This window comes from Lissotriton vulgaris, chromosome 5, assembly GCF_964263255.1.
Source record: "Lissotriton vulgaris chromosome 5, aLisVul1.2, whole genome shotgun sequence".
Classification (NCBI taxonomy): domain Eukaryota; kingdom Metazoa; phylum Chordata; class Amphibia; order Caudata; family Salamandridae; genus Lissotriton; species Lissotriton vulgaris.
The window spans coordinates 33,212,446-33,234,286 of NC_141693.1; the positions used below are offsets into that span (position 1 = coordinate 33,212,446).

Below are 21,841 nucleotides of genomic sequence, written 5' to 3' on the forward strand. Positions count from 1 at the left end.
CAGAGTGGCCTGCGCCTCCGCCGCCCGCAACCCCCGAGGTCCTCGAGCCCGAACTCGGCCCGCAGGAGGCCCCCCATGAAGAAATTCCCGAGCTTGGGCCCCTTCCCGAACTCACCTCAGGGCACCCAGAAGATGGCCCTACCCGCGAACAGTTCTGTCAGGAACAGAGAACATGCCCTTCCCTCGAGGGACTCAGAGAACAGGCCAACGCCCAGGCAGCAGGAGACGCCTCAGGGGCCCACTGGATTTATTGGGACCAAAGCCTCCTGTACAGTGAACAGAAGATAGCCGAGCTGGGGGCCGGCCGGACGCTCGTCGTCCCCCTCCGCTTCCGAGACTTCCTCCTCAACCTAGCCCATGACGTGCCCCTAGCCGGACATCTGGGGCAGGACAAAATCTACAGCCGTCTGGTGACTCACTTTTATTGGCCGAAGATGCGCCACGATGTGAACAATCATTGCCGAACCTGCCCTACATGTCAAGCCAGCGGGAAGAGTGGGGGGAAAGTGAAAGCCCCATTCCAGCCATTTCCTGTGGTAACAACCCCCTTCGAGCGAGTGGGGATCGACATCGTGGGGCCCCTGGACCCTCCGACTTCCCAGGGGCACCGCTTCATCCTCGTCCTGGTAGACCATGCCACCCGTTACCCGGAAGCCATCCCCCTCCGGACTATCACGGCCCCCGTAGTAGGCCGAGCACTCATGGGGATCTTCTCCCGAGTCGGCTTCCCCAGAGAAGTCATCAGTGATCGAGGCACGAACTTTATCTCGAAATACATGCGGTCCCTGTGGCAACAGTGTGGGGTCACCTATAAATTCACCACCCCGTATCACCCCCAAGGAAACGGTCACCTATAAATTCACCACCCCGTATCACCCCCAAGGAAACGGACTTGTAGAACGATTTAACAGAACTTTGAAAGGAATGATCAAGGGCCTCGAAGAACCCCTCCGGCGCAAGTGGGACGTGCTGCTGCCCTGCCTCCTGTTCGCCTACCGGGAGGTACCACAGAAAGCCCTGGGGTTCAGCCCCTTCGAGTTGCTGTATGGGCACCCCGTCAGAGGCCCCCTCAGCCTGGTCAAAGAAGGCTGGGAGCTGGCCGCCCCCGACACTCCTCCTGATGTCTACCGGTACCTCTTGACCCTCCGCAACCAGACGCGGAAGTTCCGAAAGATGGCCGAAGCCAACCCGGAGGCCAGTCAAGAGGAGATGAAACGCTGGTACGATCAAAACGCCTCGTCCATTGAGTTTGTGCCGGGTCAGCAGGTCTGGGTCATGTCCCCGGTAGACCCCTGCGCCCTACAGGACAAGTGGGCAGGGCCCTTCAAGGTGGTGGGGCGCAAGAGCCCCGTCACCTACTTGGTGGACATGGAGTCCCCCCGGAACCCCCTCCGGGTCCTGCACGCCAACCGGCTCAAACCCCACTTTGTCCGCACCGAACTGAGCCTGCTGCTAGCCACCGATGACGGGGCTGAAGACGACTCCGACCCCCTGCCCGACCTCCTGAGCACCTCTGCGAGAGATGGCTCCATCGAGGGGGTCACCCTCTCCTCTGCCCTGACGCCCGAACAACGCCAGGACTGTCAACATCTACTGGGACAATTTGCGAACCTGTTCTCCCTCACCCCCGGGGTCACCCAGTGGTGTGTCCACGATGTCGACACCGGGGACAGTCCACCCGTGCGACACAAAGCCTACCGAGTTCCTGACCGAGTCCGTGCCTGCATCCAGTCCGAAGTCACGAAAATGTTAACCCTGGGAGTGATCGAGCCCTCGGACAGTCCCTGGGCCAGTCCCGTTGTCCTGGTCCCTAAAGCTGCTGCCCCCGGAGCACCCCCGGAACTACGGTTCTGCGTAGACTACCGGGGCCTGAACGCTGTTACCAGAACTGACGGCCATCCTATTCCCAGGGCGGATGAAATAATCGACCGCCTGGGGGCCGCCCGATACCTCAGCACCTTCGACCTCACGGCCGGGTATTGGCAGATCGGCCTCACCCCAGGGGCACAGAAACGGTCCGCCTTCTCGACCCCTGACGGCCACTTCCATTTCAACATGATGCCCTTCGGCATGAAGAACGCTCCGGCCACATTCCAGAGGCTGGTAAATCGAGTGCTAGCAGGGCTGGAAGAGTTCAGTGCCGCGTACCTGGACGATATTGCGGTATACAGCCGATGCTGGGACGAGCACCTGACCCACCTCCGGGAGGTTCTGACGGCCCTCCAGCGGGCCGGATTGACAATAAAAGCCAGCAAGTGCCATATAGGCCAAGGGTCTGTGACCTATCTGGGGCACCAAGTAGGAAGCAGCCAGGTGGCTCCCCTCCAGGCCAAGATCGATGCCATCCAGGCCTAGGAGGCCCCCGTCACTCAGACCGCCGTCCGAGCCTTCCTGGGGCTCACGGGATATTATCGGCGCTTCATAAAAAACTGCGGGAGCATTGTGGGGCCCCTCACCGAACTAACCTCCAAGAGACTACCACAGAAGGTGCACTGGACCCCGGAGTGCCAAACTGCCTTCGAGACCCTCAAGACTGCCATGTGCACCGCCCCTGTGCTCCAGGCCCCCGACTACAGCCGAGAGTTTGTGGTCCAAACCGACGCCTCCGAGCACGGGATTGGGGCCGTTCTGTCCCAAGTCAACTCCGACGGGGTTGACCTGCCGGTGGCCTTCATCAGCCGGCGCCTGCTGGCCAGGGAACAACGGTGGAGCACTATCGAGCGGGAGGCATTTGCCGTCGTATGGGCCCTCAAGAAACTCCGGCCCTACCTCTTCGGCACACACTTCCGAGTCCAGACCGACCACCAGCCCCTGCGGTGGTTAATGCAAATGCGGGGCGAAAACCCGAAGCTACTACGATGGTCCATCTCCCTCCAAGGGATGAACTTCACCATGGAACATCGTCCTGGCAACGACCACGCCAACGCTGACGGCCTGTCCCGATTCTTCCGCCTCGGCGAGGAGAATCCCCAAGATGATGGGTGACTCTCCCCTGCCTTCAGCTGGAGGGGGCGTGTGTTGGACCCGGCCTCGTGGCGTGGTCCGACCCCTCCCGCGTGGCGGGCCTTGGACGACGTCGACTCGCTATCCAACCCGGATCATCCTTCGACAAGACTCTGCACGACCTATGACCACCCCGATCCGCCACCCCGGCAACCCACAACCACTGCCCTTGGAACTCTGCGCCCCCGGGCCGCCCCAGCCTTGCCGAGCCGGTGGACACTCCGGACCCTCGTGCCAGGCCCGACGCCATCTTGGGCACACCATGTCGCAGACACGTGGCCTTGGCCGAGCCGGCCATGGCCCCAGCGAGCCCGCCAACGCGGCACCAGGATCCCCCCGGGGGTAGAGTGGCCACTCAACCAAGACCAAAGAAAGGGGAGTTTTGATGGCTCTCCAACCGTCCCCGGATGCCTGGTTTCGATCGGCCTCCGGCCTCCCTGGGCGCTGGCTCCACCCCCTGCTGGATGTCTGGACACCATCATCCCGGCCCCTCCGACCACCAGGTGAGAGGGCCCGGACATCAAAAGACTGGAGTCCTATATCTGGGCCAGACCCGGAGTAGGACGGGAGTTGTATCCCGGAGTCGAAGTCCTGCTGACGCTGTCGCGACTGACCCTGAGAAGAACTCTGTACTGAAACCCTCTTGGAGCCTGCTGGCGCTGCCGCGGTCCACCTTCGCTGAAACCATCTTGGAGCCTGCTGGCGCTGCCGCGGTCCACCTTCGCTGAAACCATCTTGGAGCCTGCTGGCGCTGCCGCGGTCCACCTTCGCTGAAACCATCTTGGAGCCTGCTGGCGCTGCCGCGGTCCACCTTCGCTGAAACCATCTTGGAGCCTGCTGGCGCTGCCGCGGCCCACCTTCACTGAGACCAGCTGGGAGCCTGCTGGCGCTGCCGCGGCCCTACTAGACGGAACCCCCTGGCTCGAGGATTGAGAGCCATGCGTAGGGTATCCCTGCAACCTACCCTCAGTAAGACTGTCCCGCTACCCTGACCCCCCTGTTACGAGACTCTCCACGAACCATCGTTCTGCCTGTACCTACTATCCCCGATATTTACTGCTATATAAAGAGTGAAGATCTTATCCTCGTGTGGTGTATATTTGTAGTGGTGTGATCTCTCTGCTGTACGATACTAGGAGAGGACCCTCGCATCGGAGGCCTCTCGACCTCGCTCGGTCTCTTTCACGAAGGAAGGGTAGGCCTAGGGGTGGTCAGTCAGACATCTTCTGCCTCCCCCGGGCTGCCCTTTCCAACACCGACAGTATTCCATGTCAGCCTTTCTAACATGGGAAGGCTGTCGGAAAGCAACATAGCTGGGCCCCTTTCCCCTCTTACCTTCCATAATGGGGTATGGGGGCACCTATGGTGCCCCCCTGAACATCCCTGAACAGTGTGTCAGGCTCTGCATGGTGCAGGGATGCAGGAATGTTTCAAAACCTCCATTTCTCAATGGAAGCTTGTGCTGCAGGCCTTTTCTGCCCGCCACAAAAGCTTCCTTTGAGAAATAGAGGTTTGCCACCATACCAGGGGCGGTTGCATCACAATACTGCTGTTTGAAACGCCAACCTGAGGTCGGGTGGTTCCTTTCCGCAATGGTGTGGTCCCCCCGACATCATAATAAGCCCCTCTGTGTCGTGGGTACAAACAGACAACATACGCCTAAGTACACCTGTGCCTGTGCCTGGCGCCATTTCCATATTCTCTCACCGTAGTATCAGTAACACATAAGTTGGCCACCATCTATAACTGACTAGGTCTAACACTGTTGCTATCAAAAGCCAAAATGTAAACACTCAGGAATAGCTATGCACAATTGTATGTGTGAGTCCAGAAATAAGGCAAGCTGTATGCAACATTTCAGGTGCAAAGCAAGGCTGTATATATGGTCAAGCGCATGTGCACATACAACAGACTGCATTTCCCAGGGACCCTATGTTTTATAATGCTCACTTTATGACCGCGCAAGACTTCCAAGACTCAGTGGCCATCTTGGATACAAGGGCTAATAACCCACACCCTCGCGGCTGCTCCTTGCTAGGCAATCTTAATTCAACAGAAGACGGTCCTTCTCCCGAGCAGCCCGTGCTGATCCCCGAATCGCGTGGATATTGCAACTTACCCCATATTCCTACGCTCCATTTTTGATTGCCGCATCTTCTCCCTCTGGCTCGACCATCACAGCGGACTCCGCCTTTGCCTGCAAAACAAAAGAAACATAAACATTCAGCCAAGTGGCAATGGGGTGTTTGTAGGTATGCGAGTATGATAAGAAAACATAATTACTAATCACTACGCCACGTAGCGGATCTGAGCTCAAGTGAGTGGATCCTTTGAGATTTGGCATCCGGAATTTGAATCATGCAACCTCAGGGTTGTGAGTACTCATTTGAGTCATGCAAAACTAACTCATGCAAGCTAAGGATAATGAATAATAAGAGTACTAAAACCATGTAAACTAAGGATTGTGATTACACTCATACTAATCATTGAGGATGACATAAGGATGTTGTGCTCGAGTGAGCAGTGAGAATAAGAACTTTGAACTTTAATGCTTATGCGCACATTTACAGGTTTAGCACTCCAGTGAACTATAACTCAAAATTTAGGAATATGAAATTAAAGACAAGCATTCGAGTCAAAAGGGTTTGACAACCTATCATGAACCCCATGAAAAAAGTATGAAACGTTGGGCTTCATTTGGAGTGAATCAAAAACTCCAGTATAACTCTGAGATACAGTTAAACAACCATAAAATACATGTGAGTGATTGGATATATGTGAGTGTGGAATATTGGTGACACAAGGACAGTGTGTGAGTGGCAGCAGGTACATCATTGTGTTGCTCATACCTTGTTCACTATTTTCCTACAGACCACCACAGGTACCGCTTGACTGACTCCATCCGTAAGACTGCCTATAGACGTATCCAGGTGGCACATGGGAAGGAGATCCATTCAGGGTGCAGAGTACCAGCAGGCTGCACTTTATTATTATTTTAACCACACCCCCATTCCCTTGGATGTGCTTACAGATGAAGAGTGTTTCTGTTCCCCGTGTAGTACACTAAAGGGAGTGGTCACGCTGTCTTCACACCATTGTTCCCACTGGGCCAGGACATATCAGGTTAGTACTTGTTTGTGTTTGCAGGCTTCTAACAGATTGCCTAGCCCAGGTAGATACCCATGCTGAACAATGAATACCAACACAGCGCTAACCACGATTTTAGAAACCATTACAAGCTTACAGGTCGCTGTGGCATGGATTTTATTTGTTGTTTTATAGAGCGCGAACTTGATCCATTAGGTTATCAGAGCGCTTTACAAGGCTAAGCAAGATGTTTACAAAAGTTCAGAACAAACTACAACATGTGAACGTTTTGCCGTGATAAACAGGATATTGCAATGAGGGGGAATAGGCAACATGGGTACAGCTTAAGGGAGAAAAACCAACATTAGCGAGACAGGGACAGACTGCCCAGCACCAGTCTCTGCCCCATAAAGTGACAGTGAGGTACAAATGAAGCAAAAGGAAATAGCAACAACCATGCAACAAGACATTGCACAGTCTACATCAAGGGAATCCAGCTTGGCATACACTGGTAGAGGTCAAGAAGAGAGCATATCGCTAGGCAGCTGAGCTGTATATGCGCTGAGAGTGTTAAGGAACACATTTGTCAATTAGGAAGGTCTTCCCTTCCTATTGTAATCTAGCCAAGCAAGGTTTTCTTCTGACATTCGGTGGCAGCGAATTCCAGATGCTGGGTATGGTCCCAGAGAAAGCTCTGTTGTATGTTTTCTGCTTCCGGAAGAGGAGAGGTTTCAGAACAAAAGCCCTGGCACACCGGGAGTGCCTATCTCCTCTGGTGACCCCAATTTTCTGGGCGAACCACACTGGAGAGTTAGCGTGTAACGCTTTGTGTGTGACACAGGCCAATTTGAGTTGTGTTCTGGCTTCATACGGAAGCAAGTCCCGCGCTGGTGCAGAGATGTGGTTGAATTTTTTCAAACCTGTTAAAGTCTTGTGGCTGCGTTGAGACAAGCTTTTAGGGGAACCGTTGAGATCTTGGGTAGGACAGAGAGGGTTGAGCATCTGTACTCGATTCTAGAAATAACTAGTGCCTGAACTGCCATTTTAAAGTCCGAAGTATCTAGGACTGGTTTTAATTTTTTTTAATTGCCAGTGTGTTGATGTGGGCTCTCATATTCAAGTTCTTGTCCAGTGTGATTCCTAATGATTTGGCTGAGTCCACTATGGTTGGGGTGCAGTTCAGCGCAGTGATCAAGTTGGTCCATTCCAGTATGTCAGTTGAACTTTTAGGAGGGGAAATTAGCAAGAATTCAGTTTTTTGCGCATTCAGCTTGAGCTGGTTGCTAGCACGCGGTTGCACAGTTAGCTTTAGAGCCTCGTTAATTGTTTTGATCTCTTCTAGGAATGAGATTTTGATGTAGGTCTGTGTGTCATCTGCATACATGTGGAAAGAGATGTTAATGATACGCAAAAGTTTGGCTAACGGTTCCAGATAGAGTTAAAAAGCGTAGGGTAGAGAGTTGAACCTTGGGGAACTCAGATAATGATTGGAGAAGGAGTTGATAGCTTTCAATTAACTAAGAATCTTTGGGAGCGGATACGAAAAAAGGATTTAACCCATTCAAGGGCGGTTCCCCCTAATCCCCTCCTATTTTCAAGACGTTCTAGTAACTTCTCATAATTAACTGTGTCGAACACCGATGATAGGTCCAGAAGAATTAAAAGACACGTTTTGCCTTGGTCGAGGGCTAGAAGGGCGTCATCTACTACGGGAGATTAGTAGTTTTTGTGCTGTGATCTGGCCTGAAGCCTGATAGGCATATGTCTAGCAGGTTGAAATCAGATGAGCAAACCAAGACCGCATACACTCTTTCCTATTTAGGTGGTGTAATGGTTTAATTTCTTCTATGTTTATTTATCATTATCCTCGTGCATGCCAGTAGGAATTCTTATTTAGAATGCTAACTGCTATTTGTGTTCTGTGAGGCAGTTGACCTCACATCTTTTCCCCTGCCGGTTGCTGCAATGCACCTGTGTGAAATAAACCTTTAATCCTTTCAACATCAACGTGTCTCAGCCTGCTTACTACAGAATATTGTGGCGACGATACACAGGATACAAAGTTACCTTTAAAAGACGGAGACGAGGTGAATCATTTCTTTCATCGTCAAGTCCAGAAGGTACTGTTGTTGTCGGTCGTTGTGACTGGTTTGGATCGCCGCACAGGCAGAAATCGGGAAAGTTGAAAGCTGAGACAGTGTGCAACACAGCGCAAGTGACGTCAGTGAAACGCATGCGGGTCAAAGTCAATTCCTATGCGTAGATCACGTATCGGCCATTTTAAGTCTGGCAGATAAATACCTATTGCGAGAGCGTAACGACGTTGTGGCAGCCATCTTAAGACTCGATGCAAGCAGTTTTTTTTTATTTAAAATATTCATTGTGACAAATTATAACTTTATTCGGCAAAGGGAAAGCGGGCTTATATATTTTGAAATAGCGAGAATATGAGTTTAACGAAGTCGTGAAACAGAAGTTACGTGGGAAATTCACAAATTTGTGTATTTTGCGTGTTTAAAAAACAACTCAGTAAGTCTCTTTGCATCAATAGTGTTTGCAGCTTAAGAAAAACACTATTTCAAGAGTTTAAACTGAAGAACAGTGAAACATATTTACAAAAAGGAATTATAGCAAAATATAACAGGAACAAGATGGCGTCTATATAATTAAAGCAAGAATACAACATTGTCTATTTCACCAATCAAAAGAAAACCAAGGAATTCTAGCAAAACCTGTCAGGAACAAAACACTGTCTATTGCTCCTATGCAAAACAGTAGAACAATGAGCAGATTGATCATGAGAAGAAGGAATGTCATCATCATTTATAAAATTTCCGGTTGCTGCAGTGCACCTGTGTGAAATAAACCTCTAATCCTTTCAACATCAACGTGTCTCAGCCTGCTTACTACAGGTGGCAATACAGCTAGCTGGTCAGCCCTATTTATTGAACAAAATGATCCATTACTCTATGATTTCTCCGCATTTTGTAGGGAAATGAGGAAACTATTCAATAGAAAGACCCAAGTCCTCTCTTTGGATCGCAAATAAATTACACTAAATTAATGCTTGCAAGATTTATTGACATATATCTCCACATTTAATTTACTAATAGTCAAAACAGAATGGCCCATAGAGAAATAAACATCCTTGTTCTATCAAGGCTTGCACAGTGAATTGAAAGATGTGCTAGCTCATTGGTAAACATGAGCTACCATCTACAGGTGGTAAACCTAACAAGTTCCTGTGAGGAGTTGATTGAACTAACTGTAAAGCTAGACCACAGACGCCTAGAGAAATGAGGTGATAATACTCTGGGATACTCAAAACTAATCGTGGTTTGTCCAAAAACCACAAGCAAAGAAGTGTCTAAGAACACGGCTGGGGTTGAATCCATGCAAGTAAATGGCATTCAAGTGTTTTTGTCTCCCAAAGAGGGTAAGAAACAAAGAAAACAGAAGCTCTGCATCTACTGTGGCAAGAGTAGACATTTCATTAAATAGTGCTGAGCTTGAGCTAAAACTACTACGGATAAGCTGACACTCAAAAAAAGCCAGGCAGTGGTCCACACAGGTTCCGAAGAGAATACGTTGTCGAAGAACTATATACCCCGAAAAGAGGTACCTTGTTCGGGTGAAAAAGAAATGGAGCCGTTATTAGTACGTGCTAACATGCTACAAGCTTTAGTGGTGCATATAAACCTGGACGTAAATCTGTAGTTGCCAGATGGGCATCAAATGATGATCCCGGCCTTGTTAGACTCAGGGTCCACTGGTTATTTAAGAAATAAACATACCTTGTATTAAAAAGAATCTCCAAAACTGATGAAGGCAGTAGGCAGCACACCGTTAACCTCTGGCCCAGTGCCGTATCATATGGACACCCTAATAACTCACCTGGCCGTAGACCACTTTGAATCAGTGTGCTTTGACGTAATTGGCACACCTCAGTTCAAATTAATTCTGGGTAGGCCATGGTGTATGCTACATGACCCCACGGTTTGCTTGGCTACCTGCTCTGCATTTATGGATTCCTCATTCTATCATAAGCACTGTACTAAAGATCAAATGTTCTCACATACAGCTACAAATAACCCCACCAAAAACCTGATTTATAACAGTTTAGAACCTCAGATATGTTGCACTGTAACCTTACCAGAAGACTATCAGCAGTACCAATCAGTCTTTCATAAGCAGAAGTCTAGGCAACTCCCTCCACACAGAGAGTATGACTACAAGATTGACTTGATCCCAGAGCCGCCATTCCATGCAGTCGGATAAATGCTCTGATGAAACCAGAGACACAGCACCTGCGAGAATAGATTGATAATAACCGGGCCTCAGGATTTATTTGTCTCTCACAGTCCCCAGTGCCCGCCCCTCTTTTCTTTGTGGCTAAGAAGGGAGGCAAAATAAGACCCAGCATTGACTACAGAGCTGTTAAGCGAGTAACAGTCAAAGACAGACACCCATTACCTCTTATCCAAGTCCTATTGGACCAATTGAAAGGTGCACATTTTTTTGTGAAACTGGAACTCCGGAGGGTGTATTACCTGCATTGGGTAAAATAAAGTGAAGACTGGAAGGCCGTGTTCTGCCATTTTGGACAGACTAAAAGAACATTGTTTGTACATAAACCCAGAAATATGCCTGTTTCATTTCATTGAGATTGAATTTCTTGGATACATCATCATTCCAGGAGGAATTAAGATGGAGGACAATAAGGTGTCAGCAATCACTCAATGGAAATCACCATTCTCTAACAAAACCCTACAGAGTTTTTTAGGGATTGCCAATTTTTAAAGGTGTTTTATAAAAAACTTTTTGACCATAGTGCAACCCATAAATCATCTGCTAAGAAAAGCTGTGCCCTTTGTGTGGACCAAAGAAACTGAAAAAGCTTTTAAAGAATTGAAGCAGCAATTTATCCAAGCAGCCATCTTATGACATCCAATTGTACATCTCCGTTTTGTGCTGGCATCTGACATCTCCAACTTCACTATGCAAGGAGTTCTATCGCAAAGAAACCCCGAGACTGGAAGCTTCATCAAGTGGTCCACTACTCCCAGAAATTCACACCAGGAGAAGTGAATTACAGGATCACAGCCTAAGAGTAAATAGCCATTAAGTGTGCATTTGAGAAATGGCATCATTATCTGATAGGAGCTTGTTCTTTTCAACTATTTTAGTAAGGTCTGACATAATGGTAACCCCTATATACAAAGCCGATTCTGTTACTCTTGGGGCTGCCAGACCAATATTATCATTAACCACAATTTGTGTCTTCCCGCGATTCAACCTATAGCCAGACACTGCCCCAAAAACATTTTGTCTCACGTTCTATTTCATCTAAGACTATAAAAGGATTTGCGGACGTGATTGCCAGATCGTTGACTGACAGCTACCCTTGAGGCGGAAGCCGGGGGTGTCGCTCCTCAATTTTTTAATAATAGCGTACTTTGCACATTGTTGTTGATTTTAAGAACAAACTGTGTTTTCATTGTGTTGCTCACTTTATTGTAATTGTAGCTGGGCTCTTGATGACACTTTCCTGCGCAGCAGAGCCAGCACTGTTGTAGGAAGGGCCAAATCTCCGCCGCCATCACTACCCAGGAGACACTGGGCCACGCCCCTTACAACTAGCCACGCCCCCTCCCTGATGCTTAAAACGCCACGCTGAGATACAAGCCGGTGTTGACTGACAGCTACCCTTGAGGCGGAAGCCAGGGGTGTCGCTCCTCAATTTTTTTATAATAGCGTACTTTGCACATTGTTATTGATTTTAAGAACAAACTGTGTTTTCATTGTGTTGCTCACTTTATTTTAATTGTAGCTGGGCTCTTGATGACACTTTCCTGCGCAGCGGAGCCAGTGCTGTTGTAGGAAGGGCCAAATCTACGCCGCCATCACTACCCACGAGACACTGGGCCACGCCCCTTACTACTAGCCACGCCCCCTCCCTGATGCTTAAAACGCCGCGCTGAGATACAAGCCGGTGTTGACTGACAGCTACCCTTGAGGCGGAAGTCGGGGGTGTTGCTCCTCAATTTTTTAATAATAGCGTACTTTGCACATTGTTGTTGATTTTAAGAACAAACTGTGTTTTCATTGTGTTGCTCACTTTATTGTAATTGTAGCTGGGCTCTTGATGACACTTTCCTGCGCAGCGGAGCCAGCGCTGTTGTAGGAAGGGCCAAATCTCCGCCGCCATCACTACCCATGAGACACTGGGCCACGCCCCTTACAACTAGCCACGCCCCCTCCCTGATGCTTAAAACGCCGCACTGAGATACAAGCCGGTGTTGACTGACAGCTACCCTTGAGGCGGAAGCCGGGGGTGTTGCTCCTCAATTTTTTAATAATAGCGTACTTTGCACATTGTTGTTGATTTTAAGAACAAACTGTGTTTTTATTGTGTTGCTCACTTTATTGTAATTGTAGCTGGGCTCTTGATGACACTTTCCTGCGCAGCGGAGCCAGCGCTGTTGTAGGAAGGGCCAAATCTCCGCCGCCATCACTACCTACGAGACACTGGGCCACACCCCTTACAACTAGCCATGCCCCCTCTCCTCCCCATAACTATGCACACTCCCCGGAAGCGCAGCGGACGAGCGCAGCGGGCGCACCCTCAGCACGCCGAAGACACGCCAAAGACTAGCCCGTCTGTGCCCGTCCGGGCCTGTACGGGGCACGGGGCAGAAGACTATGCTCCCCCCTCTCACAAAAGGCTGGTAAGATCCCCTTCGGAACTAAGAGCGCTACGCCCTATCACGAACATGAGGTGCACAACACTCAATCTCCACAAAACAGGAGTTATCTCCTGCACAAACTGCAAACTTACCACTACCATCCACCAACCCTATCCTGACGCTTCAAGGAGGCACAGGAAACGCAAACAGCCTTGCAACGTTGAGGCTCAAAAATACGTGTTCTACAGTACAAACTGCCGCTCACTACCGAAACACAAATTTGACATCTTCAACCTCCTATTGGATGATAACCCTAGCGTCCTCTTCCTGACAGAGACGTGGCTACACGAGAGTGCTGGCCCGGACGTTGCTACTGCCCTCCCCGCCAATTATGCAATCACTAGGATAGATAGAAATAAACAGCTAGGTGGTGGAATTGCAATCATCTTTACCAGAGATTTGAAATGTACGTTGGAACCAGTAGCCATCCCTGACTGTGAAGCCGGCTTTTTCAAAATCTCTTTGAACCCGAACTTCACGATGTCAGGCTTATTGATATACCGGCCCACCGGCAATTCCTCCCAATGGGCATCAAATTTAGCCAACCATATCACTCCATACTACATTGCCTCAAATAACCTTTCTCTTATTGGTGATCTAAACTTACATCTTGATGACCCTTCCATCCCCTTTTGCTCTAATTTGTTAGACGATCTGAAGGCCCTAAATTTGACCTTAGTCAATACTGGACCTACACACAAAGCGGGCCATCTGCTCGACCCCATATTCTCTAATATCAATGAGCTAAAATGGCATAACACCACTCCCATTTGTTGGTCTGACCATCATTTAACAAAATTCAGCATAAATCTCCCACCTACCTCAACCATGCAATCTGACTTTCTAGCTACGTCCAGAAAAAACTGGAAGCTACTGGACTTGGCAAAACTCAACTCAGCACTCCATGAAAACCCTCCTAGAAACGGTCACAACATGGACAGCCTAGCGGTAGCTACGCACAAATGGCTCAGCGACGCCGCTGATCACTGCTTACCCACCCCTCATATCAAAGGAAATAGACACCGCCACCCTGCTCCATGGTTTAATGACATTTTAAAAACCGAAAAATCGAAATGTAAAGCACTTGAGCGTCAATGGCGAAAAGACTACGCCCCTGACGCAAAAAATACCTATCATGAAGCCAGGAATTTATACCATACTGCCTGCGCAAAAGCACGAGCCGTATTCGTATCTAACACTATCACGGAAGCAACTAATAAGCCGAAAACTTTGTTCAATAAAGTCAAAGAACTGGCAGGCGCACAAACCACAGCCTCGGCTCCTCCACTGAACACTCAACAATGCCAAGATCTATCATGCTTCTTTACTGAAAAGATCGAAAAAATCATCATGGACATTAATACCAACAATAATGAACCACCCCCTTCTTTTGACTTGGAACAGGCTCCCTCCTGTGAAAATACCCTGGTATCCTGGCCTCCCATCTCGGTAGACATACTGAAAACCATTTTTAAGAACATCAAGTCCGGCTCCCCCAGGGATCCGATTCCGATTAAAGTAATTAAACAACTGGACGATCGCTCCCTGGAAATCATCATAGATACGCTTAACTCCTCTTTTGAACTTTCCACAGTTCCAGCCCTATGGAAACACGCCATGATAACGCCATTGCTAAAAAAGCCCACAGCAAATCCGGAAATTCCAGCCAACTATAGACCCATATCCCTGCTCCCTGCCTTTTCCAAATGCTTGGAGAGACCCGCCCACTCGGTCTTATCCACCTTTGCTGAAGAAAACTCGCTTTTGCACCCCTCCCAATCGGGCTTTCGGGCTGGTTTCTCGACTGAAACCACCCTTCTAGGAGTTACGGAACACATCCGGAATCTCCTCGATAATGGTCAGACGGTCGCGCTCGTGCTTTTAGATCTGAGCGCGGCCTTTGACACCATATCCCACGAAACTCTCATCAAGGCGTTATACAGAAATGGTGTCCGTGGAAAAGCCCTTGATTGGATTCGTTCCTTCCTGGCGAAACGAACTTTCCAAATAACATCCTCATTGGCCTGTTCCCTTCTGATACCTTCAATGCCCCCCATGGAGTGCCACAGGGATCTATATTGAGTTCCCTGTTTTTTAATCTTTATCTCAGACCCCTAGCTGACCTAGCCGAAAAATCTGGACTTACCCTCATGACCTACGCCGACGATTCCCAAATTATTTTCTCTCTATCTGAATCTTGTCCGACATCCCCATCTCTCCTAAAATCAGGGCTTCAAAACATCCTTAATTGGATGACAAGTAATCAATTAAAGCTCAATGGAGACAAGACAGAGATTCTTCTCTTAGGAAAACGTCGAGACCTTTGGAATCCTTCACAGTGGCCAAATCAGATGGGTAATATTCCTACCCCAGTGACTCAAGTTCGCAATCTGGGAGTCATCATCGATAGCTCCCACTCCATGAGCCCACAGGCCAGCAAAGTTGTCGGCCTATGCCTTACCATCATTAAATGGCTGAGGAAAATCCTTGGGATGCTGCCCTCCTCCACCCAAAAGACCGTAGTCAATGCCCTCATAACATCACGATTCAGAAAAGGGGGTGGTGATGAACAGAGTGTCTGAATTAAGCAGACCACTCTTACCCAGTCCAAAGATCAGGGCTTGATCCATCACCGTTTTTTAGCTCACTGCACCATCCCAGCTCAGAACTTGGCTATATGCAAATTAGTCTGACCCTGGCCCAGTGCATCATGGGAACAGGGCAGACCAAACTACCAAGCCAATTCTTATACTGGGAAGGAAACAAGCTTCCGGGGACCGGTTTCTGGCATTTCAGCCGTCTTCGGCCCGGCTTGCTTGAATCCTGATGGTGCAATGAGCAAGGGACTCACATCTGAGTAAGGAAGCTTGTTTTCTTTCCAGTAAAAGAATTGGTTTTGTAGTTTGGTCTGCCCTGTTCCCATGATGCACTGGGCCAGGGACAGACTAATTTGCATGTAGCCAGGTTCTGAGCTGGGATGGTGCAGTGAGCTAAAAAAACGGTGATGGATCAAGCCCTGATCTGTTGACTGGGTACGAGTGTTCTGCTTAATTCAGATACTCTGTCCATCACCACCCCCTTTTCTGAATCGTTTTGTCCACCATAAGCATGGAAGGGTATGCTCAGACATGAGTCCCTTGCTCACTGCACCATCAGGATTCAAGCAAGCCGGGCCGAAGACGGCTGTAATGCCAGAAACCGTCCCCGGAAGCTTGTTTTCTTTCCAGTAAAAGAATTGGCTTGGTAGTTTGGTCTGCCCTGTTCCCATGATGCACTGGGCCAGGGACAGACTAATTTGCATGTAGCCAGGTTCTGAGCTGGGATGGTGCAGTGAGCTAAAAAAACGGTGATGGATCAAGCCCTGATCTGTTGACTGGGTATGAGTGTTCTGCTTAATTCAGATACTCTGTCCATCACCACCCCCTTTTCTGAATCGTTTTGTCCACCATAAGCGTGGAAGGGTATGCTCAGACATGAGTCCCTTGCTCATTGCACCATCAGGATTCAAGCAAGCCGGGCCGAAGACGGCTGTAATGCCAGAAACCGGTCCCCGGAAGCTTGTTTTCTTTCCAGTAAAAGAATTGGCTTGGTAGTTTGGTCTGCCCTGTTCCCATGATGCACTGGGCCAGGGACAGACTAATTTGCATGTAGCCAGGTTCTGAGCTGGGATGGTGCAGTGAGCTAAAAAAACGGTGATGGATCAAGCCCTGATCTGTTGACTGGGTACGAGTGTTCTGCTTAATTCAGATACTCTGTCCATCACCACCCCCTTTTCTGAATCGTTTTGTCCACCATAAGTGTGGAAGGGTATGCTCAGACATGAGTCCCTTGCTCACTGCACCATCAGGATTCAAGCAAGCCGGGCCGAAGACGGCTGTAATGCCAGAAACCGTCCCCGGAAGCTTGTTTTCTTTCCAGTAAAAGAATTGGCTTGGTAGTTTGGTCTGCCCTGTTCCCATGATTCACTGGGCCAGGGACAGACTAATTTGCATGTAGTCAGGTTTTGAGCTGGGATGGTGCAGTGAGCTAAAAAAACGGTGATGGATCAAGCCCTGATCTGTTGACTGGGTACGAGTGTACTGCTTAATTCAGATACTCTGTCCATCACCACCCCCTTTTCTGAATCGTTTTGTCCACCATAAGCGTGGAAGGGTATGCTCAGACATGAGTCCCTTGCTCACTGCACCATCAGGATTCAAGCAAGCCGGGCCGAAGACGGCTGTAATGCCAGAAACCGGTCCCCGGAAACTTGTTTTCTTTCCAGTAAAAGAATTAGCTTGGTAGTTTGGTCTGCCCTGTTCCCATGATGCACTGGGCCAGGGACAGACTAATTTGCATGTAGCCAGGTTTTGAGCTGGGATGGTGCAGTGAGCTAAAAAAACGGTGATGGATCAAGCCCTGATCTGTTGACTGGGTACGAGTGTACTGCTTAATTCAGATACTCTGTCCATCACCACCCCCTTTTCTGAATCGTTTTGTCCACCATAAGCGTGGAAGGGTATGCTCAGACATGAGTCCCTTGCTCACTGCACCATCAGGATTCAAGCAAGCCGGGCCGAAGACGGCTGTAATGCCAGAAACCGGTCCCCGGAAACTTGTTTTCTTTCCAGTAAAAGAATTGGCTTGGTAGTTTGGTCTGCCCTGTTCCCATGATGCACTGGGCCAGGGACAGACTAATTTGCATGTAGCCAGGTTCTGAGCTGGGATGGTGCAGTGAGCTAAAAAAACGGTGATGGATCAAGCCCTGATCTGTTGACTGGGTATGAGTGTTCTGCTTAATTCAGATACTCTGTCCATCACCACCCCCTTTTCTGAATCGTTTTGTCCACCATAAGCGTGGAAGGGTATGCTCAGACATGAGTCCCTTGCTCATTGCACCATCAGGATTCAAGCAAGCCGGGCCGAAGACGGCTGTAATGCCAGAAACCGGTCCCCGGAAGCTTGTTTTCTTTCCAGTAAAAGAATTGGCTTGGTAGTTTGGTCTGCCCTGTTCCCATGATGCACTGGGCCAGGGACAGACTAATTTGCATGTAGCCAGGTTCTGAGCTGGGATGGTGCAGTGAGCTAAAAAAACGGTGATGGATCAAGCCCTGATCTGTTGACTGGGTACGAGTGTTCTGCTTAATTCAGATACTCTGTCCATCACCACCCCCTTTTCTGAATCGTTTTGTCCACAATAAGCGTGGAAGGGTATGCTCAGACATGAGTCCCTTGCTCACTGCACCATCAGGATTCAAGCAAGCCTAGCCGAAGACGGCTGTAATGCCAGAAACCGTCCCCGGAAGATTGTTTTCTTTCCAGTAAAAGAATTGGCTTGGTAGTTTGGTCTGCCCTGTTCCCATGATGCACTGGGCCAGGGACAGACTAATTTGCATGTAGCCAGGTTTTGAGCTGGGATGGTGCAGTGAGCTAAAAAAAACGGTGATGGATCAAGCCCTGATCTGTTGACTGGGTACGAGTGTTCTGCTTAATTCAGATACTCTGTCCATCACCACCCCCTTTTCTGAATCGTTTTGTCCACCATAAGCGTGGAAGGGTATGCTCAGACATGAGTCCCTTGCTCACTGCACCATCAGGATTCAAGCAAGCCGGGCCGAAGACGACTGTAATGCCAGAAACCGGTCCCCGGAAGCTTGTTTTCTTTCCAGTAAAAGAATTGGCTTGGTAGTTTGGTCTGCCCTGTTCCCATGATGCACTGGGCCAGGGACAGACTAATTTGCATGTAGCCAGGTTCTGAGCTGGGATGGTGCAGTGAGCTAAAAAAACGGTGATGGATCAAGCCCTGATCTGTTGACTGGGTACGAGTGTTCTGCTTAATTCAGATACTCTGTCCATCACCACCCCCTTTTCTGAATCGTTTTGTCCACCATAAGCGTGGAAGGGTATGCTCAGACATGAGTCCCTTGCTCACTGCACCATCAGGATTCAAGCAAGCCGGGCCGAAGAGGGCTGTAATGCCAGAAACCGGTCCCCGGAAGCTTGTTTTCTTTCCAGTAAAAGAATTGGCTTGGTAGTTTGGTCTGCCCTGTTCCCATGATGCACTGGGCCAGGGACAGACTAATTTGCATGTAGCCAGGTTCTGAGCTGGGATGGTGCAGTAAGCTAAAAAAAACTGTGATGGATCAAGCCCTGATCTGTTGACTGGGTACGAGTGTTCTGCTTAATTCAGATACTCTGTCCATCACCACCCCCTTTTCTGAATCCTCATAACATCACGGCTTGACTACGGCAACATTCTGTACCTTGGCTCCAACAAAGCGGTAGTCAGTCGACTACAACTTGTCCAGAACGCAGCAGTCCGACTACTGTGCAGAATCCCAAAAAATTCCGGAGTCTCGAGCTACCGTCGGGAACTCCACTGGCTCAGGGTAGAAAGCAGAATCCGTTTTAAAGCCCTGAACTACATGTTCAGAATTAAAGCGGGTACTGCACCCAAATACCTTCTAGCCCTGGCTCACCCCTACACTCCCAAGCGAAATCTTCGCTCGCAATCAGCTGCCAACTTCTGTGTACCAAGATTTAAATTGGCAAGAATGGGAGGCAGATCTTTTGCCCATCTTGGACCATCCCTCTGGAACGCACTCCCTCCCTTCATTCGAAAGGAGGAAAACCATGTCAGGTTCAGAAGGCACGTCAAGACCTGGCTATTGGAACAATAACAAGAATAGCCAGTAATTTCTCCTGACTTCTTTATGCTGTGTCTCGGCGCCGGGAAACCCTTTTTGGGTAGCTGTAGCACCTTACAAATTTAAAAAATAAATAAATAAATAAATCGTCTGCATATCCTAAGATCTTTGTCTCTAAGCCATTCAATTGTATTGGTAGGATACCTCTGTTCAACTCGATTCTCCTAATAAAAGGGTCAATATAAAATGCAAAAACAAGCGGAGAACAGGGGCACCCCTGCCTAGTTCCATGCCTGATATTAATTGGATCACTTTGTTCTCCCATTGCTCGAAGTCGGATCTTCGGGTTCCTATACAGTGCCTGTATTGGCTTTATGCACCCTTTGCCAATATTTAAATTTTCTAACACAGACCAAAGAAAGCCCCACGAGACCCTATCTAACACTTTCTCCGCGTCAAGCAGTATAAGCGCCATAGGGTCCCGTGTGGCTGCGGTGCCATCAAATAAGGTACAGACTCTCCTAATATGTACCCCTCCCTGGGATGAACCCATGTTGTCTGGGCGAGATCACCTTCCCTATAATGGATCTAAGGCGGTTAGCTAGGATCTTGGAATAAATCTTCGTGTCACTGTTCACAAGGCTAATTGGCCTCTACGAGCCTAGGTCTTTAGGTGGTTTCCCTTTCTTTATAAAAATGACCATAGTGGCTTCTCCCCAAGACTGGGGGGGAATTTGTCCGCTCTGAACTTGGCGCATTACATAGCACATATCTTCTCTCAAGAGTGGGACATTTTCTTATAAAATTCGAAGGGAATTAGGTCTGGCCCAACTGCCTTACCCGCAGGCAGATCATTGATTGCCCCCCGGATCTCATCATCCAAGAAGCTACCCTCCATGGCTGTGGAGTCATCTAAAAAGAATCTCTCAGCTAGAGCCAGCTCTAAATAGTCCTCTATCTCTTTGCTGTTCACCACAATATCCTCGCTGTACAAGTTTTGATAAAAGTCTTGAAAAATCTTGCAGATATCTTTTGGAGTGGTAGCAACTACCCCAGCTTCTGATACAACCTCAGAGATATCCCCCCTGGTTGCTGTCTGTCTGGTCCTTACAGCTAGAATATGGCCCACCTGTTCACTGAACTCATAATGAATTTGTTTCCAGTCCAAGAATTTTCCACCTGCTTTGGCGGCCATGACATCCCCAGCCACAGCTTTAGCTAATGTAGGTCTCTGGGCAATCTCATCTATATTAAGATTGGAGCCAATTGCTCGAACCAGTTCTTCCTCCAGATCCATAATTAATCTTTGTCTTATCTCCATCTCAATTTTTTCCAGCTTGTTCCTTCTCATGGAGTAGCTCATGGTTTCTCCCCTAATACCGGCCTTCTGGGATTCCCATACTATTTCAAACTGAGCGCTCCCCCTGTTAACCTCAAGAAAACTTTCGAGCCATTTCTCCATGTGTGCAACATAATTTACATCCTGCAGTAAAGCCCGTTCAAATGACCAACTCGTTGCCTGTGATTTCCCAAAAGGGTTTAGAACCTCTAGCACCAGGGGGTTACGATCAGAGACCACGCGTGGGAGCTTTCTAATTTTACAAATAGAGAGAAGAGATTAAGAAATCAAAAAATAATCTAACCGTGCTATGGCCCTATGCGGTGCGGAATAATATGTGTTACCAACCCCCGGGGATTTTGTTGCTTCCAGACATCAATAAGCCCATTATCGTCCATCATTTGAACTAAAGCCCGATGACTTTTCTTTTTCCGGCCTACACATTTGGTTGGATCCCCTCTCCATAACCCATTTAACCCATTGATATTAAAATCCCCACACATAATGATAGGAAGAGGCCAATTAGCTACTTGCATATTTACATGGTTAAGCATTTCTGGGTCATCTGCTGTTGGGCCATATATTGCACAAAGCGTGAAATTAAACCCTTGTGCTTGACACTCCACTATACCCCATCGGCCATAATTGTCTGAAAGACATTTTTTGGCTAATATCACATTTCTTTGAGCGAGTATCGCCACTCCCTGGGTCCTAGTCCCTTGTGAGGTACATGCTATTAATTGAAACCCCAACTGATCCAGGAGAAGCTTACGAGGCCCCTCGATGTGCGTCTCCTGTTAGCAAACGATATCCACCCGCAGGGACTTAAGATATTCTTTTACCGTCCTTCGCTTTGCAGCACCATTTAGCCCACATACATTGATAGTTGCTATCCGCATCCTATGGTTCCAGCTTTCATTATTTCCAATGTGTGTGTTCCAATACTATTAACCTTACCCAATGGTGATTTTTTTTCCTCCCCATTTTCTCCAACCCCCCCTCTTAACTCCCTTCTGCCGTCCCTGTCCACACATCCCTCC

General features: G+C 48.7%; 1 protein-coding gene across 1 annotated transcript in view; it reads right to left on the bottom strand.

Moving 5' to 3' along the window:
- LOC147710051 (uncharacterized) overlaps positions 1 to 21,841 on the bottom strand; it is a 356,563-nt gene that overhangs the window by 26,600 nt on the left and 308,122 nt on the right. The window contains exon 4 of the mRNA XM_086919933.1: positions 5,123 to 5,200. Within this exon, the coding sequence (XP_086776059.1) occupies positions 5,132 to 5,200 (69 nt within the window). The 3' untranslated portion in view covers positions 5,123 to 5,131. The remainder of the gene's footprint in view (positions 1 to 5,122; positions 5,201 to 21,841) is intronic.